This window comes from Mobula birostris, chromosome 2, assembly GCF_030028105.1.
Source record: "Mobula birostris isolate sMobBir1 chromosome 2, sMobBir1.hap1, whole genome shotgun sequence".
In the NCBI taxonomy this organism is placed as follows: domain Eukaryota; kingdom Metazoa; phylum Chordata; class Chondrichthyes; order Myliobatiformes; family Myliobatidae; genus Mobula; species Mobula birostris.
The window spans coordinates 118,096,127-118,115,450 of NC_092371.1; the positions used below are offsets into that span (position 1 = coordinate 118,096,127).

General features: G+C 43.2%; 1 protein-coding gene across 1 annotated transcript in view; it reads right to left on the reverse strand.

Moving 5' to 3' along the window:
- The window catches only part of LOC140209082 (myelin and lymphocyte protein-like), a 30,127-nt gene extending 11,120 nt beyond the window's left edge, over positions 1 to 19,007 (reverse strand). The window contains exons 1-2 of the mRNA XM_072277622.1: positions 18,741 to 19,007; positions 636 to 803 (exon numbers count right to left, since the gene is read on the reverse strand). Coding sequence (XP_072133723.1) covers positions 636 to 803; positions 18,741 to 18,830 — 258 coding nt within the window. The 5' untranslated portion in view covers positions 18,831 to 19,007. The remainder of the gene's footprint in view (positions 1 to 635; positions 804 to 18,740) is intronic.
- Positions 19,008 to 19,324: the final 317 nt, after the last annotated feature.

Sequence of the window (19,324 nt, forward strand, 5' to 3'; positions counted from 1 at the left end):
GGATAAGCGACATTTGGTGCTAAGACCCTTTGCTTGGACTGGAAAGAAGGTCGGGAGATAGCCAGTGATATGGGGGGGGGGGGGGGGAGAGAGCTGGAGCAAGAGCCGGTGGTGAGGAGATGACAGGCAGATGAGGAAGGGAGGAAAGTGGGAGTGAAGTTAGAAAGTGAAGAAGATTGAATCTGATAGGAGAAGATGGTGGATCACGGAATGAAGTGGGAAAGGAACCAGTGGGAGGAATGTGATGGGCAGATAGAGAAGGTGGGGAAGGGGTTGGAAACAGGATGATAGGGGCTCGGAGAAGTATAGGGATAGATCAGGAGAGGAAAGAAAAGAGACACAGGTGTGGGGCAGCTTTCCAGAAAAGGATAGGCATCAGTTGGATCAGGAGGAAAATAAAGGCTGGATGAAACAGGCAGCAGCAGTTACTAGAAATTAGCAAGTTCAAAGTTCACACTATCAGTTTGGATAATACCCATGTGGAATATGAGGCACTATTCCTCTAATTTGCACTTAGCTTTGGCCATTCTGCTCCGATGTCTTATGATCTTAGGTTCCAGGAGTTAGAATATTACAGCACATTTGCAATGGGAACAATGTGATAATACAGAGCCAATCAACAGACATAGACTTACCACCACAATCAATGCAGAGGACCTCTTCTGAACTCCAGCCAAGTACATTATGAGCAGCAATGTAGTTACAACAAAGCAGAAGACTGAGACAAACATCAGCCAGCCTTGATTTGAAGCGAAAGGAACTCGAGACGAAGCCACAAGGATCCAAACAAGGCCACCAAAAACCTAGAAACACAAGGCAAAAAAAAAGTTAGTGAATAAAATAGTCACTCTTTTTACTTGTAGTATGAAATGAAGAGAAATTTGGAACACAGAACACAGGGCAGTACAGCACAGGAACATGTTCTTCAGCCCATTATGCCCTGCTGAACTAATTAAGCCAATAACACCTAAACTATTCCCTTCTTGCCTGAACATGAAACGTATCTCTCCATTCTCTGTATGTGCTTAATGCAGATCCTCTTGATACCACTTTAATGCCTGCCTCCATCACCACCCCAATTAGTGCATTCCAGGCACCCAGCACACTGTGTAATAAACTTGTCTTGCAAGTTTTGAACTTCCTCCCTTTTGCCTTAAATACATTTCATCTAGTATTAGGTATTTCAAACCAGGAAAAGAAGATACTGGCTGTATATTCTATGTCTGTCATGATTTTATAAACTTCTATCAGGTCTCCTTTCAGCACTCATTGATGAGATAGAAAACTAGTCTTTAACTTGTTGAATGCCAGAGCAGGCTTAAGGGGCCAAATGACCTATTCTTGCTCCTTATTTTTATGTTCTTGCAGACATTTTGGTTTATTCATAATTCCTTTGGCATTGCCCAAAATACTTGTCAAAATCCCTTAAATTGGAGCACCAAAATACTTGTCAAAATTCCTTAAATTGGAAGACCCTTAACTTGGTGTTCCATCCAGCAGCACATTCACTTGGCCCACCACAGCCTGCACTTGAAAGGCAGGATTATTCAGTAACAAAAACAGCAACAATGATCACTCTGTGGAATGGACTCCTTTGGGAAATAGTGGAGGGAACTAATACCGATTCATTTCGGGATAATATACAGAGTAATTGTGAACTGACATATAGTAAGTGCAGCACATTGGGAGGGAACTGATGATAACGGTGGACCTGTGATGCCCAAATCTTTCACCTTTGAGGCTTGTGTCTTTTTTGGTGTCTGTATGGACTATCCAGAAGCTGTTGTTATAATTTGACAATATCTGTGCAAAATGAAGGAGTTGGAGAGGTGAATGAGGCAGAATTCCTCCTGCATTAATGACTACAGATCTGTGCAAAATGTCTCAAGACTGTACCTGACAGGAATACTATACCTTCTAGACAGATTGGCCCTCCGAGGGTGACAGTTGTAGTTTTCAATGAATAGCTGAGGTGACTAGAACCAATGAATACGTGTCCCTCAGAGTCCCAGAATTCATCAGTGCGGAACCAAGTGCTTTGGCCTGCCAAGTCTGCGCTGACCATCAAACACCCTTTGATATAAATCTGATCATTCTCATCCAGATTCTAATACTCATCCAAAAACTGGGGGAATAAAACCAGAGAACCTGATGTACTGGAGACCAGGATTGAACCTTGGTCACTAGTGCTGTGAGGCCGTAGCTCTACCAGCTGTGCTGAGAAGTAGAGAGGGGATCATTATAGTGAAGAGTCTTCAGCCTTGAATTTGTTTCACAAGTTAACCATGAACATGGTTCATTCCTAGTGTCTGCTTCACATTAGTTTTAGCTATTATCCATTGTTATATCTGACCTTAGCTTTCAGTACGACCTCTGCGTCATCTTTAGGTTTCAGGCCTAGTTTCCACCTCACTTTTACTTCTGTCCTTCCTTCATTTTAACTCCACTCTGAACGAGAACCTTGAATTCCTCCTTAGCTCCAGCTGTCCGGAGAAGGGTTGGAACCCTGAGCATTTTACCAACCACCTGCTACACGAACAGACAGGGAATAGAGGGATATGGACCATAGGCAGGCAGATGGGATTAATTAGACTGGGACCAGGGTCAGGCATGGTAGGCACTGTTCTATATCCTATATTTCTTCGAGGCAGGTAGGGAAGCAAAATCCATCAACAGGGACCCCCACCACCCAGGCCATGCTCTCTTCTCACTGCTGCCATCAGGAAGAAGGCACACGAGCCTCAGGGCTCACTCCAAACAGCTCCAGGAATTGTTATCACCCCTCAACCATCAGGCTCTTGAGCCAAAGGGGATAACTTCACTTAATTTCACTTGCCTCATCATTGAAATATTCCCACAACCAATGGACTCACTTTCAAGGACTCATCTTCTCATTGTATCAATATTTATTACTTATTTATTTATTATTATTGTTTTATTATATTTGCTCAGTTTATTGTGCACTCTGGTTAAATGCCTTAGTTGGGCAATCTTTCATTGATTCTGTTATAGTTATTATTCTATAGATTTGCTGAGTATGCCCACAAGAAAATGAATCTCAGGGTTGTATATGATGATATATATGTACTTTGATAATAACCTTACTTTGAACTTTGAATTGAACAAAGTAAGATTCTTTATCCATCCTTCTTACATTTTCTTCTTCAGCAGTCTTTTAGGATTGAGGATGACTATATTCTACTCCAGATTTGTGGATCCTGAGGTGGCAAGTGAGGTCAATGTAGACTCTCCCACCAAGACAGCAGGATGCTTCTCATGGGACTGCATATTTTGTAAGGTGATGCACTCATTTTCTGACACTTATCCATGGTCTCTAGGTTCTCTCAATGCTGGAACTAGATACGTTCAATGCCACTCAATAAGCCCTGCTTTGATTCAACTTTAACTTGGAGACAGAGGCAAGTTGTAGATAGTTGTTTTTTCTGACCAGAATCCTGTGACCAGTGATGCTTTGCAAGAATCAGTGATACACTTAAGTTATTCCGATGAGATTGAGAGCCTAGTGACATGGTGTCAAGACAACAACCTTTCCCTCAATATCAGCAAAACAAAAGAGCTGGTCTTTGACTTTAGGAAGTGGTGCAGAGTGGATGCCCTTGAATGCATCAATGATGCTGAGGTGGAGATTGTTCAGAATTTCAAGTTCCCATGTGTAAACATCACCAATTGTTTGTCCTGGTCCAGCCACAGAGATGCTATGGCCAATAAAGTACACCAGCATCTCTGCTTCCTCAGAAGCCTAATAAAATCCAGCATGGCCTAATGGACCCTCATCAATGTTTACAAATGCACCATGGAAAGCACCCAATCCGGATACGTCACAGCTTGGTATGGCAACTGCTCAGTCAGGACTGCAAGAAACTACAGAGAGTTACAGACAGAGCTCAGGACATCATGGGAACCAGCCTTGCCTCCACTGACCCCATCTACACTTTTGGCTGCCTCAGGAAACCAGCCAACAAAATAAGACTCTCCCACATGGGGCGTTCTCCCTTCTCCCGTCTTCCATAGGGTGCAGGAGTCAAAAGTTTGTAAACACACGCCATCAGGCTCAAGGACAACTTCTATCCCGTTGATCTAAGACTCTTGAATAGACCTCTCAAAAGATGAACTCTTGATTTCTCTTAATGTACCTCCTGGTTTTTGCCCCTTCCTTTCTACCTGCACTACCCTTGCTCACTAAGTATAACTCTAACACAATATTTTGCTTCCTGGTATTGCTTTTCACTGTTTATCAACTTGACATACTTATGTTTTGGGATTCTATGAACAGATGACATATAAGACTATTTTTTTCACTATATCTTGGTACATGTGGCAATAAGAAATCAAGGTCAAAATGTCGGTGGTCTGATTAGTAACCCTGCAGATGACACAAAAATTGGCAAAGTTGTGAAGCCTGTCAAAGGATTCAGTGGGATATAGGCCAGTTAGAAATGTGTGCAGCGAAATGGCAGATGGAGGTTAATCTGGAGAAATGTGAGATGTAATATTTTGGAAGGTCAAGTGCAAGAGGATTGTATACAGTAAATGGCAGGGCATTTAGGAGCAAGTCTGCAGATCCCTGAAAGTGGAAACGCAAGTAGATAGGATTGCCTTCATTGATTAGGGAATTGATTATAAATATAGGTCTTTATATTTATAAATATAGAACAAGTTAGGTCTTTATTCTTTATTCTTTGGAGCATAGAAGGTTGAGGGGGGACTTGATAGAGGTGTTTAAAATTATGAGGGGTATTGATAGAGTTGACGTGGATAGGCTTTTTCCATTAAGAGTGGGGGAGATTCAGACAAGAGGACATGAGTTGAGAGTTAAAGGGCAAAAGTTTAGGGGTAACATGAGGGGGAACTTCTTTACTCAGATAGTGGTAGCTGTGTGGAACGAGCTTCCAGCAGAAGTGGTTGAGGCAGGTTCAACGTTGTCATTTAAAGTTAAATTGGATAGATATATGGACAGGAAAGGAATGGAGGGTTATGGGCTGAGTGCAGGTTGTTGGGACTAGGTGACAGTAAGAATTTGGCACGGACTAGAAGGGCCGAGATGGCCTGTTTCCATGCTGTAATTGTTGTATGTTATATGGTTATATAGGAAAATCATATTGCAACTGAATAAAGCTTCAATGCGGCCATGTTCGGAAGTCTCCAACCAGGATTTTATGCGCTACCACTGAAACCCCCATGTCCCCTTCCCCCACCAACACTCTGCAATCCCGTGTCTCTCAGGTCCCACTGCCAGCTCTTGGGTCCTTGGAGACTCCATCTTCCTCTCACTCCATCGTCCCTTAACATCCCAACCCTCCCCTCTCCTTTGATACTACCAAGACCCCCTCCCCCAACCCCGATCACTGCTCTCATCCGTGCCGGGCCCTCACCATCCTCTCCGAGCTTCCCCTCTCCGAAGCAGAATGTTCTGTCCTCACTAAGAGCCTCAGTTTTATGGCCCTGCGCCCACACCTCAGTGAGTTCCGGGCCCGCCATGGCACTGAGCTCCTCTTCTGCCACCTCCGTCTTTGTGCCTACTTCTTTTGCACCGATGACCCCTTCTCCCGCCTTCAACCCTCCTCCTCTTTCTGGACACCCAGCTCTGGTCTTCCGCCTGCTCTGGATCTTTTCATTGCCAACTGCTGATGGGACATCAATCGTCTCGACTTCACCATTCTCCCCTCCAGTTCCAAACTCACTGATTCCGAACGCACTGCTCTCCACTCTCTCTGCAGTAATCATAACCACACCATCTAACCTGCAGATAAGAGGGGTGGGGGTTCTGTAGTAGTCTGGCAGACTGACCTCTACCATGCTGAGGCCAGACAACAACTCTCAAACACATCCTCTTACTTACTCCCCACTAAGGAGCACCAGGCCATTGTCACCAACAGCATCGTTGACCTTAACAACTCTGGGGATCTCCTAACAACTGCCAGCAACCTCATAGTTTCCACACCCCACACCTGCCGTTTCTATCCCCTATCCTAGAACCACAAACTTGGCTGTCCAGGGAGGCCTATTGTTTCTGCTTTTTCCTGCCCACTGAACTTACACCTGCATACCTCTACTCAGTTTTATCCCTCTGCTTCAGTCCCTACTTACTTACATCCGTGACACTTCACACGCTCTTGATCTTTTTCAATGATTTCAAGTTCCCTGGCCCCGATCATTTTATTTTCACTATGGATGTCCAGTCCCTATACACCTCCATCCCCTATAAGGAAGGCCTCAAACCTTTCCGTTTCTTTCTGGATACCAGACCCAACCAGTTCCCCTCCACCACCACTCTCCTCCAGCTGGCGCAGATGGTCCTCACTCTCAATAATTTCTCCTTTGGCTCCTCTCACTTCCTTCAAACAAAAGGTGTAGCCATGGGCACTTGCGTAAGTCCCAGCTGTGCCTGCCTGTTTTGTTGGCTACGTGGAACAGTATATGTTCCAAGCCTACACTGGTATCACTCCCCCAACTTTTCCTATGCCACATTAACGACTGCATTGGTGCTGCTTCCTACACCAATGCCGAGCTCTTTGACTTCATCAACTTTGCCTCCAACTTCCACCCTTTCCCCAAATTTACCTGGTCCATTTCCAACACCTCCCTCCCCTTTCTTGATTTCTCTGTCTCTGTCTCTGGAGACAGTTTATCTACTGATGTCTTTTATAAACCCACGGATTCTCATAGTTACCTGGACTATACCTCTTCCCACCCTGTTAGTTGTGAAAATGCCATCCGCTTCTCTCAGTTCCTCCTTCGGCCACATCTGATCTCAGGATGAAGTTTTTCAGTCCAGAACTAAAGAGATCTCCTCTTTCTTCAAAGAAAGGAGCTTCCCTTCCTCTACCATCAATGCTGCCCTCAATCACAACTCTTCCATTTCACACACGTCTACCCTCACTGCATCCTCCCACCACCCCACCAGGGATAGAGTTCCTCTTTTTCTCATCTACCACTCCACCAGCTTTCACGTCCAGTACATAATTCTCCATAACTTCCACCATCTCCAATGGGATCCCACCACCAAGCACATCTTTCTCTGCCCCCCACTTTCTGCTTTCCACAGGGATCACTTCCTAAGCGACTCCCTTGTCAAGTCGTTTCTCCCCACTGACCTCCCTCCCGGCACTTATCCTTGCAAGCTGAACAAATGCTTCACCTGCCCCTACACCTCCACCCTCATTGCCACTCAGGGCCCCAAAAAGTTCTTCCAGGTGAGGTGACACTTCACCTGCAAGTCTGTTGGGGTCATCTACAGTATCCGATGATCCCAATTTGACCTCTTGTATATCGGTGAGACCCGACGTGGATTGGGAGATCGCATTGCCGAGCACTTACGCTCTGTTCACCAGAAAAATCAGGATTTCCCAGTGGTCACACATTTTAATTCCACTTCCCGTTCCCATCTGGACATGCCAGTTCACGGCCTCCTCTACTGCCGCAATGAAGCCACGTTCAGGTTGGAGGAACAACACCTTATATTTCATCTGGGTAGCCTCCAACCTGATGATATGAACATTGATTTCTCAAACTTCTGGTAGTGCCACCCCCCCCACCTTCACCATTCCCCATTCCCATCTCTCACCCTATCTCCTTAACTGCCATCACCTCCCTCCAGTGCTCTCTTCCTTCCTATTCTTACATGGCCTTCTGTCCCCTCTTATCAGATTCCCCTTCTCCAGCCTTTTATCTCTTTCACCAATTGACTCCCCAGCCCTTTACTTCACCACTCCCCCCTCTCCCGGTTTCACCCATCACCTATTGCCTTCTATTTCTTCCTCTCCTTCTCACTCTGACTTCTCATCTTTTGTTCTCCAGTTCTGATGAAGCATCTCAGCCCAAAACATCAACTGTTTACTCTTTTCCATAGATGCTGCCTGGCCTGCTGAATTCCTCCAGCATTTTGTGTGTGTCGTTTGGAATATTATTTACAGTTCACAAGAAGGATGTGGAGGCTTCGGAGAAGATACAGAAGAGGTTCAAAGTCAAAGCCAAAGTAAGTTTATTGTCAAAGTACGTAGATGTCACCTTGGGATTCACTTTCTTGCAGACATTCACTGTAGAACAAAGAAATACAATGGAATAAATAAAAATCTACACCCAAAAATTGACAAGCAACCAAACTGTGCAAATGCAAAAAGGATAATTAATAAATAATACTGAGTTGTAGAGTACTTGAAAGTGAGTCCAGAGATTGTGTTCAGTGATGAGTTCAGGGTTGAAGTGAGTGAAGTTATCCACACTGGTTCAGGAGCCTGATGGTTGAATAACTTTTCCTGAACCTGGTAGTATGTGACCCAAGAATCCTGTACCACATTCCTAACGGCAGCAGTGAGAAGAGAGCATGGCCTGGATAGTGGGGCTCCTTGATGATAGACGCTGCTTTCTTGTGGCAGCGCTCCTTGTCGATGTGCTCAACGGTGAGGAGGGCATTTCCTCTGATGGACTAGGCTGTATCCACCACAGTTTTTAGGCTTTCCTTGTCTTGATCATTCCATACCAGACCATGATACAACCAGTCAGAATATTCTCCACTATGCATCTATAGAAGTTTGTCAAGAATTTAGATGTCGCGCTGAATCTGTGCAAACTTCTAAGAAAGTTGAGGTGCTGTCGTGTCTTCTTTGAAATCCATCAGGATTTTGCTGGGCTTAAAGAATATTAGCTATAAGGAGAGGCTGGACAAACTTAGATTGTTTTCTCCTGAACATCAGAGATGGGGGAGTAATCTAACTGAAGTATAGAAAACTAGGAGGCTTATTCAGGGTAGATAGAGTCTTTTTCGCAGAGTGGAAATGTCAAAACTAGAGGGCATAATTTTAAGATGAAATGAAGGAATTTTAAAGGGTACTTATGAGTTTTTTGTTTACAGGATATTAAGTGCCAGAGGAGACATTTAGGAACATCAAGATGGAACTGTACTAAATCCAAGATTGTTCTGCTGATACACACTAATGTTTTGCTGTCAGTTCACAAAACCACGTCTTCTGAGCTGTTACCACTGCAATCTGCAGCCTGTAACTTCCCTTTAAGAAAACATACTTTTGAACCGTCTAAATGCACCAGTGATTTTACGATCTTCTGAAGGACTCAGCGAACTTGACTCTCAGGGATTGCGGGTACAGCACCTGAAAGCCGCAGGATATCTGCCATTGCCAGAAAAGAGAAAGCTGGGAGTGTCTTCAGACCGGACTGAAGCAGCTGGGAGCATGACTTTCCTCCTTAGCATTCTGCTGGCCAATGGAAGCAAGAGAGAACGTAAGGGCAAGATCGCTGCATCAGAGAGAAATGAGAGATTTCTGCATTCCCTGCTTCACTGAGCATATCTCATCCCCCACACTTCCAGATGTGTCCTCAAAGAGGTTCTCATCCAGAGGACATGAAAAAATACACCACAATTCTCATGGACCTTATATGACACTCATGAGCAATTGTGTTCCCATAAAATCATTCAGAGGCACCACCTGACCTCAAGGCCAGGATGAACCAAGAGATTCACAATCAGCCAAGGGCTAGTTTGGTGGCATTCAGGACTGGCCTTCCAGGAAAGTACAAGAGGTCCAGGTGTGGCCTCCAGAAAGCCATTGCACACGCCGAGTGGGAATTATGCACTAACCCTGAATTTAATTTAGGTTCATGAACCCCCTGAGGCTGATGTCAGAGCATCCTTCGGGGGGTGGGGGGGGGGTACGAACCAGCAGAAATTATTTGACTTGATATTGTACCTGGAAGTCCTGTGCTAATCAGCTGGATGGGCATTCATTTATATCTTTATCCTTTTGCTTCAGCAGTCTGAGATACCCACCTGTTTCAATTATACCAGTGCCCAAGATGAACAAGGTAACTTGCTTTAGGACATCATATCATAACACTTACAGTCAGCGGCTATTTTATTATGTAGCTCTGGTGCCTAATAGAGTAACCACTGCAATGAGTGTACATTTGTGGTCTTCTGCTGCTGTAGCCCATCCACTTCACGGTTTGATATGTTGTACGTTCAAAGATGCCTTTCTGCACACCACTGTTGTAGCGTGTGGTTATTTGAGTTACTGTCGCCTTCTTGCCAGCTTGAACCAGTCTGGCCATTCTCCTCTGACCTCTCTCATTAACAAGGCATTTTTGCCCACAGAACTGCTGCTCACTGGACTTTTTTTTTGCTTATTTTTCACACTAGTGTCTACAAGTTACAAGTTCTAGAGACTATTGTGTGTGAAAATTGCAGGAGATGAGCTGTTTCTGAGATACTCAAACCACCCTGCCTGGCACCAATCATTCCATGGTCAGAGTCACTTATATCATATTTCTTTCCCCTTGGGATGTTTTGTCTGAACAACAACTGAACCTCTTGACGATGTCTGCATGCTCTTATGCATTGAGTTGCTGCCACATGATTGGCTAATTAGATATTTGCATCAACAAACAGGTGTATAGGTGTACCTAATAAGGTGGCCACCAAGTGTACATCCACTATGCTGAAGTGCTGTGAGAGGTTGGCCATGAAGTAGAGGAGTGACTTGGATCCGCTCCAATTTGTCTACCATCACAATAGCTCAACAGCAGATGCCATTTCATTGGGTCTCAGCTCTGGAACATCTGGACAATGAAGGTGCATACAGTACATTAGGCGAGCTTCTTTGGCTATAGCTCAGCATTCAGCATTATCATTCCCTCAGAACTAATCACTAAGCTCCAAGATCTAGGCCTCGGTACATCCTTGTACAAATGGATCCTCGATTTCCTCACTTGCAGATACCTGTCAGTATGGATTGGACACAACATCTCCTCCACAATCTCCATCAGCACAGGTGCATCACAAGTCTGTGTGCTTATCTCCCAGTCTACTCACTTTATACCTATGATTGTGTGGCTAAGTACAGCTCCAATGCTATACTTAGCTTTGCTGACGACACCACTGCAGGTGGCCGAATCAAAGATAGTGACGGATCATCATGTAGGAAGGAGATTGAAAATCTGTTTGAGTGGTGCCACCACAACAGCACCTCTCTCGATGACAACAAAACTAAAGAGCTGAATATTGACTACAGGAGGAAGAATCCAGAGGTCCATAAGCCAGAGCTCATTAGGGGAATCGAAGGTGAAGAGGGTCAGTAACTTTATATTCCTTGGTGTTATCATATCAGAAAATCTGTCCTGGGACCAGCATGTACGTGCCATTACAAAGAAGGCATGACAGGGCCTCTAATTTCTTAGAGTTTTGCAGAAATTCAGCATGCCTCTAAAACTTTGATGAATTTCTATAGATGCACAATGGAGTGTATCCTGACTGCTTGCATCATAGCCTGGTACAGAAACACTAAAGCCCAGGAACAGAAAAGACTACAAAAAGTGGTGGATACAGCTCAGTCCATCTCTGGCAAAGACCTCCCCATCACTGAGCACATCTATAAGGAGCACTGCCGCAAGAAAGCAACATCCATCATCAAGGAACCCCACATTCCAGGTCACGCTCCCTTCTCACCACTGCCAGTGAACAGGAGGTACAGGAGCTTTGGGTCCCACACCACCAGGTCAGGAACAGTTATGACCTGAACTTACATGGAAAATTTCACTCACCTCAACTGAACAATAGACTCACTTTCAAGGGCTCTGCAGTTCATGTTCTCAGTATTTTTTTAAAATTTGTACACTTTGTCTTCTTGTGTATATAGGTTGTTTGTCAGTCTTTGTTTATGCATAGTTTTTTGCATAAATTCTATTGTATTTGTTTGCCTGTAAATGCCTGAAATAAAATGAATCTCAAGGTAGTATATGGTGACACACTTTGATAATAAATTTACTTTGACTTTGATGTGAACATAATGTGAACAGACAGGGAATGGAAGGATAGAGACTATGTGCAGGCAGACATGGAATTTATATTGGCATTCTGGCTTACAGTGCAGAAGAACTGGCCTGTTCCTGCGTTCCACTGCTCTATGTTCTAAGTTCTACATGGAAAATTGCCCACTATTTCCGGGACCTTGCCAAAATCCTATATTTTAGAGGACAGTGCTATGCAGAGGGGACTGATCAGTAAAGGAACTTGGTCCTGGGGATGTTAGGTGGAAGTGTCACCTTCTCATACACTTCAATGAATATCTAGGACAGCTAGGAGACTAGAGAACTTACATGGGAAAGCAAAGTCCCCAATTCCTGTTGAATGATGACATCAAAGGCATTAGTAAGGTCAGATGGGGACTCTCAAAGAGGGAGACATGGTAGCAAAATTAGGAGGCAGGCATTCAAAGCTGGCGTGAGAAGAAACTACTTCTCACAGAGGGTGGTGAATCTATGGAATTCTCAGCGCTAGAAGATTGCGGCAGCTTGATCAAAATAAAGTAGACCTTTGTTTGGAAAACTGGAGAATTGAAGGGAACTGGCGCAAAAGAGAACTATGACCCCTAAGGCAGATCAGCTCTGATCATGTTGAATGGCAACGCAGGTTTGAGGATCCAAATAGCCTATTAATGTTCTCATGTCACCGTACGTCTGGAGAGATGGAATCCAGTCTGTGATTCAGAGAACAGTCCAGTTCAGGACAGGCTTTTCAGTCCATGATATTGTGCCAAACTAATTAACTAATGATACCTAATCCATTCTACTTGCACGTGGTCCATATCCTTCCATTCTCTGCATATTTTCATGCCTATCCGAGAGCCTCTGAAATGTCTCCATCATATCTGCCTCTACTACCACCCCTAGCAGTGCACTTCAGGCACCCACCCCTCTCTGTGTGGAAAACCTGCCCTGGGTATCATCTTTGAACTTTTCCCCATCATCTTAAATGCATGTCCTCTAGTATTAGACATCTCGACCCTGGAAAAGATACCAGCTATCTACTCTATATATGCCTCTCATTAGCTTGTGAACTTATGGCAGGCTTTCACTTAGCCTCCGCAACTCCAGAGAAAACAACGCTAATTTGTCCAATGTCCATTTATAAGATACACCCTCTAATTCAGGCAGCATCCTGGCAAACCTTTACTGTACCCTCTCCGAGGTCTCTGCATACTTTCGATACACCAAATGTGGTCGAACTGGAGTCTTATAAAGTGACGGTATAACTTCCTGACTCTTGAACTCAATGCATTGACTAGACCTTGAGCAGGAGTTCAGTTCTTATGGAGTTATCCATAACTATGCCTTTCATCAACTCTTATGGTCTTATCAGAGGGCACAGCCTCCGAATTCAGGAGCAGCCCTTGAAGGAGAGGGTGCATGTGGCATTCTCTTCAAGCCTCAAATGTTATGCCCTTCTCCATTCCTGATTCCATTAATTCCAGCAGGGTTACAAATGCCCTGAGGTATCTTGAGCAAGAGATCTGTTCTTCCAGTCTTTTACTAAACAATCAGAATGTTAAATTAAGTTAAATCTGGGAGTGCAATACTCAGCTGGCATCACTACATAAATGTAAAAAAATCATTGTATTTCAGCCAGAAGGGTGAATCTATGGAACAGTTGTAGTGAGAATTTAAAAATATGCACCACACTTAAGTTTAAAAAATTATTTAAAAATAATTTAATGAATATATAAAATACATGATTTAAAATGAATGGGAGGAATGTAAATAAATGATACTTTGAATTGGATTTTGTGTTAAAAGATTGTGAAATTTTTTGTTTTGATATGATGATTGATGCCAAATATGTTGTTGTACAAGTAAGAGGGGTAGACGTAATAAGTTGTATCTTCAGCCTACGCCCTTTCGGTCTGTTTTAAAGAATATCTATGTTTTTTTTGTTGTAATTTTGTCTTATGAAATCATCGTTGAAAATGACGCTTTTTGTTATGTTTGTACTGACCGGAATAAATTTCATTCATTCATTCATATTCATGTTTCCAATGGAGGAGACCAGAAGGATAGCAGGAGCTATTGATCTCCAGATCAATAGTCTAGAATTCTGCAGGTGCATTAGCTTAACTGCAATACCCATGCCCATTTGGTAAAGTGGTTAAGGTCAGTGAGCCTACTGAAGGAAGTTCAAGAATCAAACTTGAGGGCCTTTAATTGAAATAATTCTGTTGTGTCTTTTCTTAACTGATCTATTGACTGAGAAGAGAAGAAATAAAGCAGGATTAATCCATTCAGGCCCCTCTAATGATACTATTATTCAATATGATCACAGCTGATCTTTTACACTGATAGCCATTTTCCTGCAGTAATCATATATCCTTCAACCATAAGATCAAGGGGTCCCTGTAGATATTTTTTGAATGTTGTTTACCATCAACACATTGGTAATTATTATTGTCACATGTACCAAAAACATAGTGAAAAATAATTACATCCCAAAGATTGAAGTTCAAAGTAAATTTACTATCGAAGTACATATATTGTACATCACCATATACAACCCAGAGATTCGTTTTGCTGTGGGGATTTCAGCAAATCTATAGAACAGTAACTATAACAAGATCAATGAAGATCAACCAGAGTGCAGAAGACAACAAACTGTGCAAATGCAAATACAAATAAATAGCAATAAATTATGAGAACATGAAATAACAAGATAAAAGAGTCCTTAAAATGAGATCACCTCATTTGTTGGGGAAACACCTCACTGGATGTAGTTAACTCCTTTGTTCAAGAGCCTGATGGTTGAGAGACTGTAAATATTCTTGAACCTGGAGGTGCAAGTCCTGATGCGCCTGTACCTTCTACCTGATGGCAGCAGCGAGAAAAGAGCATGGCCTGGGGGTGGGGTGAGAGTGAGGATTTTTCAGATCATTCCAAAATACTAGCTCACCGAGGGCAGCGTTGTGGCATAGTGGTTAGTGCAGCAGTTTACAGCACCACTCCAAGGATGTAGTGCCTAGGGTTAGTAAGTTGTAGGCATGCTACGGTGGAACAGGAAGTTTGATGACACTTGCAATGCAAACAACACTTATGTTTCGATGTACATGTAACAAGTAAAGCTAACCTTTATCTTTACAAAGGGAAAGGCAATAGCAGAATGCGGATTATTCTAGACATCAGAGTTGTTTAACGTCATTTCCTGTTCAAGTGTAAAGGAGAATGAAATGAATGTTACTCCAGATCCGACCGCAGGATAAATAGTCCTTAGACCCAATAGTGTACCTTTTCAAGCTTTTATAACTGCGACCTAATGGGAAGGGGAAGGAGAAGGTATGACGAGGGTGGGAGAGGTCTTTGACCATGTTGGTTACTTTCCTGAGGAAGCAGGAACGATCTCATTTGTATACCTCTATGGATCACAGGTGTGTTTGACAGGACGATAGTCTAGCATGAGCAATATCAATTTGACTGCCCATATTTTTCGATTTTATTGAATCCTGAGATTCAGTAATTATGTTTGGTTCAGTGATGGTACAGTAGCGTAGTGGTTAGCAGAGTGCTTTGCAGTACCATCAACCCGGGTCCAATTCCCAACACTGTCTGTAAGGAGTTTGCACATTTTCCCTGTGACCGTGTGGGTTTCCTCTGGAAGCTCTTGTTTCCTCCCACAGTCCAAAGACGTACCGGTTGCTAGGCTAACTGGTCATTGTAAATTGTCCCGTGATTAGGCCAGGATTAAATCAGGGGATCATTGGGCAGCAGGGCTTGAAGGGTCTTACTCTGTGCAATGTCAAAAAAAATTCATCTTTATACTGGCCAAATGCAAGTATACGTCAGGGCAGATGGGCAGCGTATAAAGTTAGTTTCCTGAAAATATAAAACAGTGCCTTTGAAGCAAGAAAAGCTGATCATAAAAGAACAGCTTTGCACCAGCATTGACTGTTCAGTTGCTGTACATATTAAGCCTCCATACTGTTGTAGTGTGGGAAATCACCGGAGAGACAGAGTCACTGGTAGGTACAAAGCAACTTCTTTATTCGGCACAATGAGGTACAGCAGGCATCATATGGATGGAGACGCTTTCCGTAGAAAGGTCTGCTAGTCCAATGTGGGCTCGATATTTATATGCTGAACACAAAGGCAATCGCTACTTAAAAAGTTATAGACAATGCATAGACAATGCTTCCTATTGAAGCTACATACAAAATATCACACCATCCTTTCCTTCCGACGCCAACATGTCGGGGTTGGTATCCACAGCCTTTAGGAATGTCAGTTAAGTCTACAATACATTTATTTGGCATTTCCCATGCTAACATAGAAGACAATTAATATTTATAAAGTATAGATAATACTGTCTTCGAAACTACAGCATCAGGTCAAACTACAGCGCCAGAAGCATCTGGTATTCACACCTTTTTAGGAAGCGCATTGTTGTGGACTCAACTCAATCCACAGTACTTTGTCAAATGGAAGTCTGGTGGCCAAAGTATTTAAGTGTAAACAAATCATCTACCCAAAAAAATCCACTCTAACACTTACTCCCTCAGTTTAAATTTATGGCTCTGTAATTCACCTGCCCTACAGGTAAATAGGTGACTTATGTTGCAGCCTCTGACCAATCCCAAAACTTAAATAAATCCTTGCAAAGCTATAAACCCATATTAGCAGTAAGAACTGAAGGACGAAATAACCTTTAGGTTGTCTCGCGTCTTTTTTACCTTATACTACATTTTTCCCCCACTGTTTGTTTGCCCAATTAATGAGTGGTTGCGAAACTGAGACATGTCCGTGACTGCAAAAACTAATACCAGTTAAGGGCAGTTTCTCTCTAGCTTGCAAGCATGTACTCAGTTCCCACAGACTCACTGAGAGAGTATGGGCTTCCTCTCCCAACATTTATCATCCATTATTTTACTTTTGTTTATGCAATACAGAATAAGTTGCCTTCTCATGCTTTACCCAAAACAATTGCAATTATTTATTTCAGTCTCCACTTTTCCAATCTTTTCTTCCTATTTTCGTTTATTCCATTCTCTCCCTACATTTTCTCTCTCTCATGGCCCCATCCCTTTCCTTTTCTCTTCTTTATCAATCCTTGTCTCTCTTTTGTACTCCATCCTTTCCATTTTCCTCTCTTTCCCTGACCCTGCTACTCTCACTTCTTTCATTCCTTCTCTTTCCTCTCCATCAATGCCCCCCCTCTCGTGGGGCAGCACGGTAATGTAGTGGTTAGCACAACGCTTTACAGTACTGGCAGCCCAGGTTCTAATCCCACACTGCCTGGAAGGAGTCTGTACATTCTCCCCATGACCGTGTGGGTTTCCTCCGGGTGCTCCGGTTTCCACCCACAGTCCAAAGACATACTGGTTGGTAGGTTAATTGGTCATTGTAAATTGTCCCGTGCTTCGACTCAGATTAAATCAGGGATTGCTGGGCAACACAGCTTGAAGGACCTATTCCAGTCTGTATCTCAATAGTAAATAATAATCCAAACATGAGGAAATCTGCAGATGCTGGAATTTCAAGCAACACACATAAAAATTGCTGGTGAATGCAGCGGGCCAGGCAGCATCTATAGGAAGAGGTACAGTTGACATTTCAGGCTGAGACCTTTCACCAGGACTAACTGAAAAAAGAGATAGTAAGAGATTTGAAAGTGGGAGGGGGAGGGGAAGATCCAAAATGATAGGAAAAGACAGGAGGGGGAGGGATGAAGCCAAGAGCTGGAAAGTTGATTGGCAAAAGGGATATGAGAAGATAAATTGTGTGGCCACCGGGAGATGGTTTCACTGAACACCTACACTCTGTCCGCCAGAGAAAGCAGGATCTCCCAGTGGCCACACATTTTAATTCCACATCCCATTCCCATTCTGATATGTCTATCCACGGCCTCCTCTACTGTCAAGATGAAAGCACACTCAGGTTGGAGGAACAACACCTTATATTTCTTCTGGGTAGCCTCCAACCTGATGGCATGAACATTGACTTCTCTAATTTCCGTTAATGCCCCACCTCCCCTTCGCAACCCATCTGTTATTTATTTTTTTAATTATTTTTTCCTCTCTCTCTCCCTTTTCTCCCTCTGTCCCTTGCCCATCCTCTGGTTCCCCCCCCCCTTGTCTTTCTTCCCGGACCTCCTGTCCCATGATCCTCTCGTATCCCCTTTTGCCTATCACCTGTCCAGCTCTTGGCTCCATCCCTCCCCCTCCTGTCTTCTCCTATCATTTTGGATCTCCCCTCCCCCTCCAACTTTCAAATCTCGTACTATCTCTTGTTCACCAGCAATTTTTATGTGTGTTGCAGTAAATAATAATTAATTGATTCGATTGTCCTTGTTCTGAATATTTCGTACTCACATTAGTCTCTTCTATTTACTTTACTTTACTTTATACTTTATTGTCGCCAAACAATTGATACTAGAACGTACAATCATCACAGTGATATTTGATTCTGCGCTTCCTGCTCCCTGGATTACAAATATTAAATATTAAAAATAATAAAAATTAGTAAGTATTAAAAATTTAAATTATAAACCATAAATAGAAAATAGAAAAATGGAAAGTAAGATAGTGCAAAAAACCAAGAGGCAGGTCCGGATAGTTGGAGGGTACGGCCCAGATTCGGGTCAGGATCTGTTCAGCAGTCTTATCACAGTTGGAAAGAAGCTGTTCCCAAATCTGGCCCTACGAGTCTTCAAGCTCCTGAACCTTCTCCCGGAGGTTTTTTTGTCTTACTCCTTCCTTGTCAGTCTTTCTCTCAGCCTCTATTGCTATGCTTGATTCCTCACATATATCCGCGTTCTTTACTGCAGTTACACCATTTACCAATTATCTTTTTCTTTCCATGGGGTATCAAAGAGCCTGGCAGAATCTTACTGCAATTCTCAGGATCAATGCAAAACAACACATCTACTAGAAGAACAACAAAATAATACTCACAAATTCAGCTATCATGAGGAGTTCTGGAAATGACGTACAAACTTTCATCCCAGATGGTATGGGACTACCTGAATCAGCTGGAGTCGACATGATGCACAGAGCAAGTCTCAAGAAAGGTGGCTTGGTGAGCGTGAGTGTAGCCCCAGTTACCCTACACTCTGCAGTTGTGCTTTAATGAGCTTCAGGATTATACTCATAGCTAGCTAAGGCATGCCTGTCAATTTAACCTTCCATCCCTTAGCTCCTCCCCTTTCCAAGTGAGAATTTAAACGAGAAGGCAGGGGAAAGGGGAGTTCTGCAAGATGTTTCTGACTCCAGTGTTAGTGTATATACTGTAACTTATGTTTATGGTCCAGTGAAAGATTTCTTCACTTGGTTAGTTCACAGTGGAAGTCAAAAGGTGCTGAACTGAAACACTCAAGTGGCAGGAACAGGACTTTTGTTTTACAAGCAACACACTCAAAACGCAGGCGGAACTCAGCAGGCCAGACAGCATCTATGGAAAAGAGTATTGTCAACTATGTTCCCTCTAAGCTGTGAGCGTGTACGCGCGCACACGTTTTTCAACCAGCGCACAAAGGAAA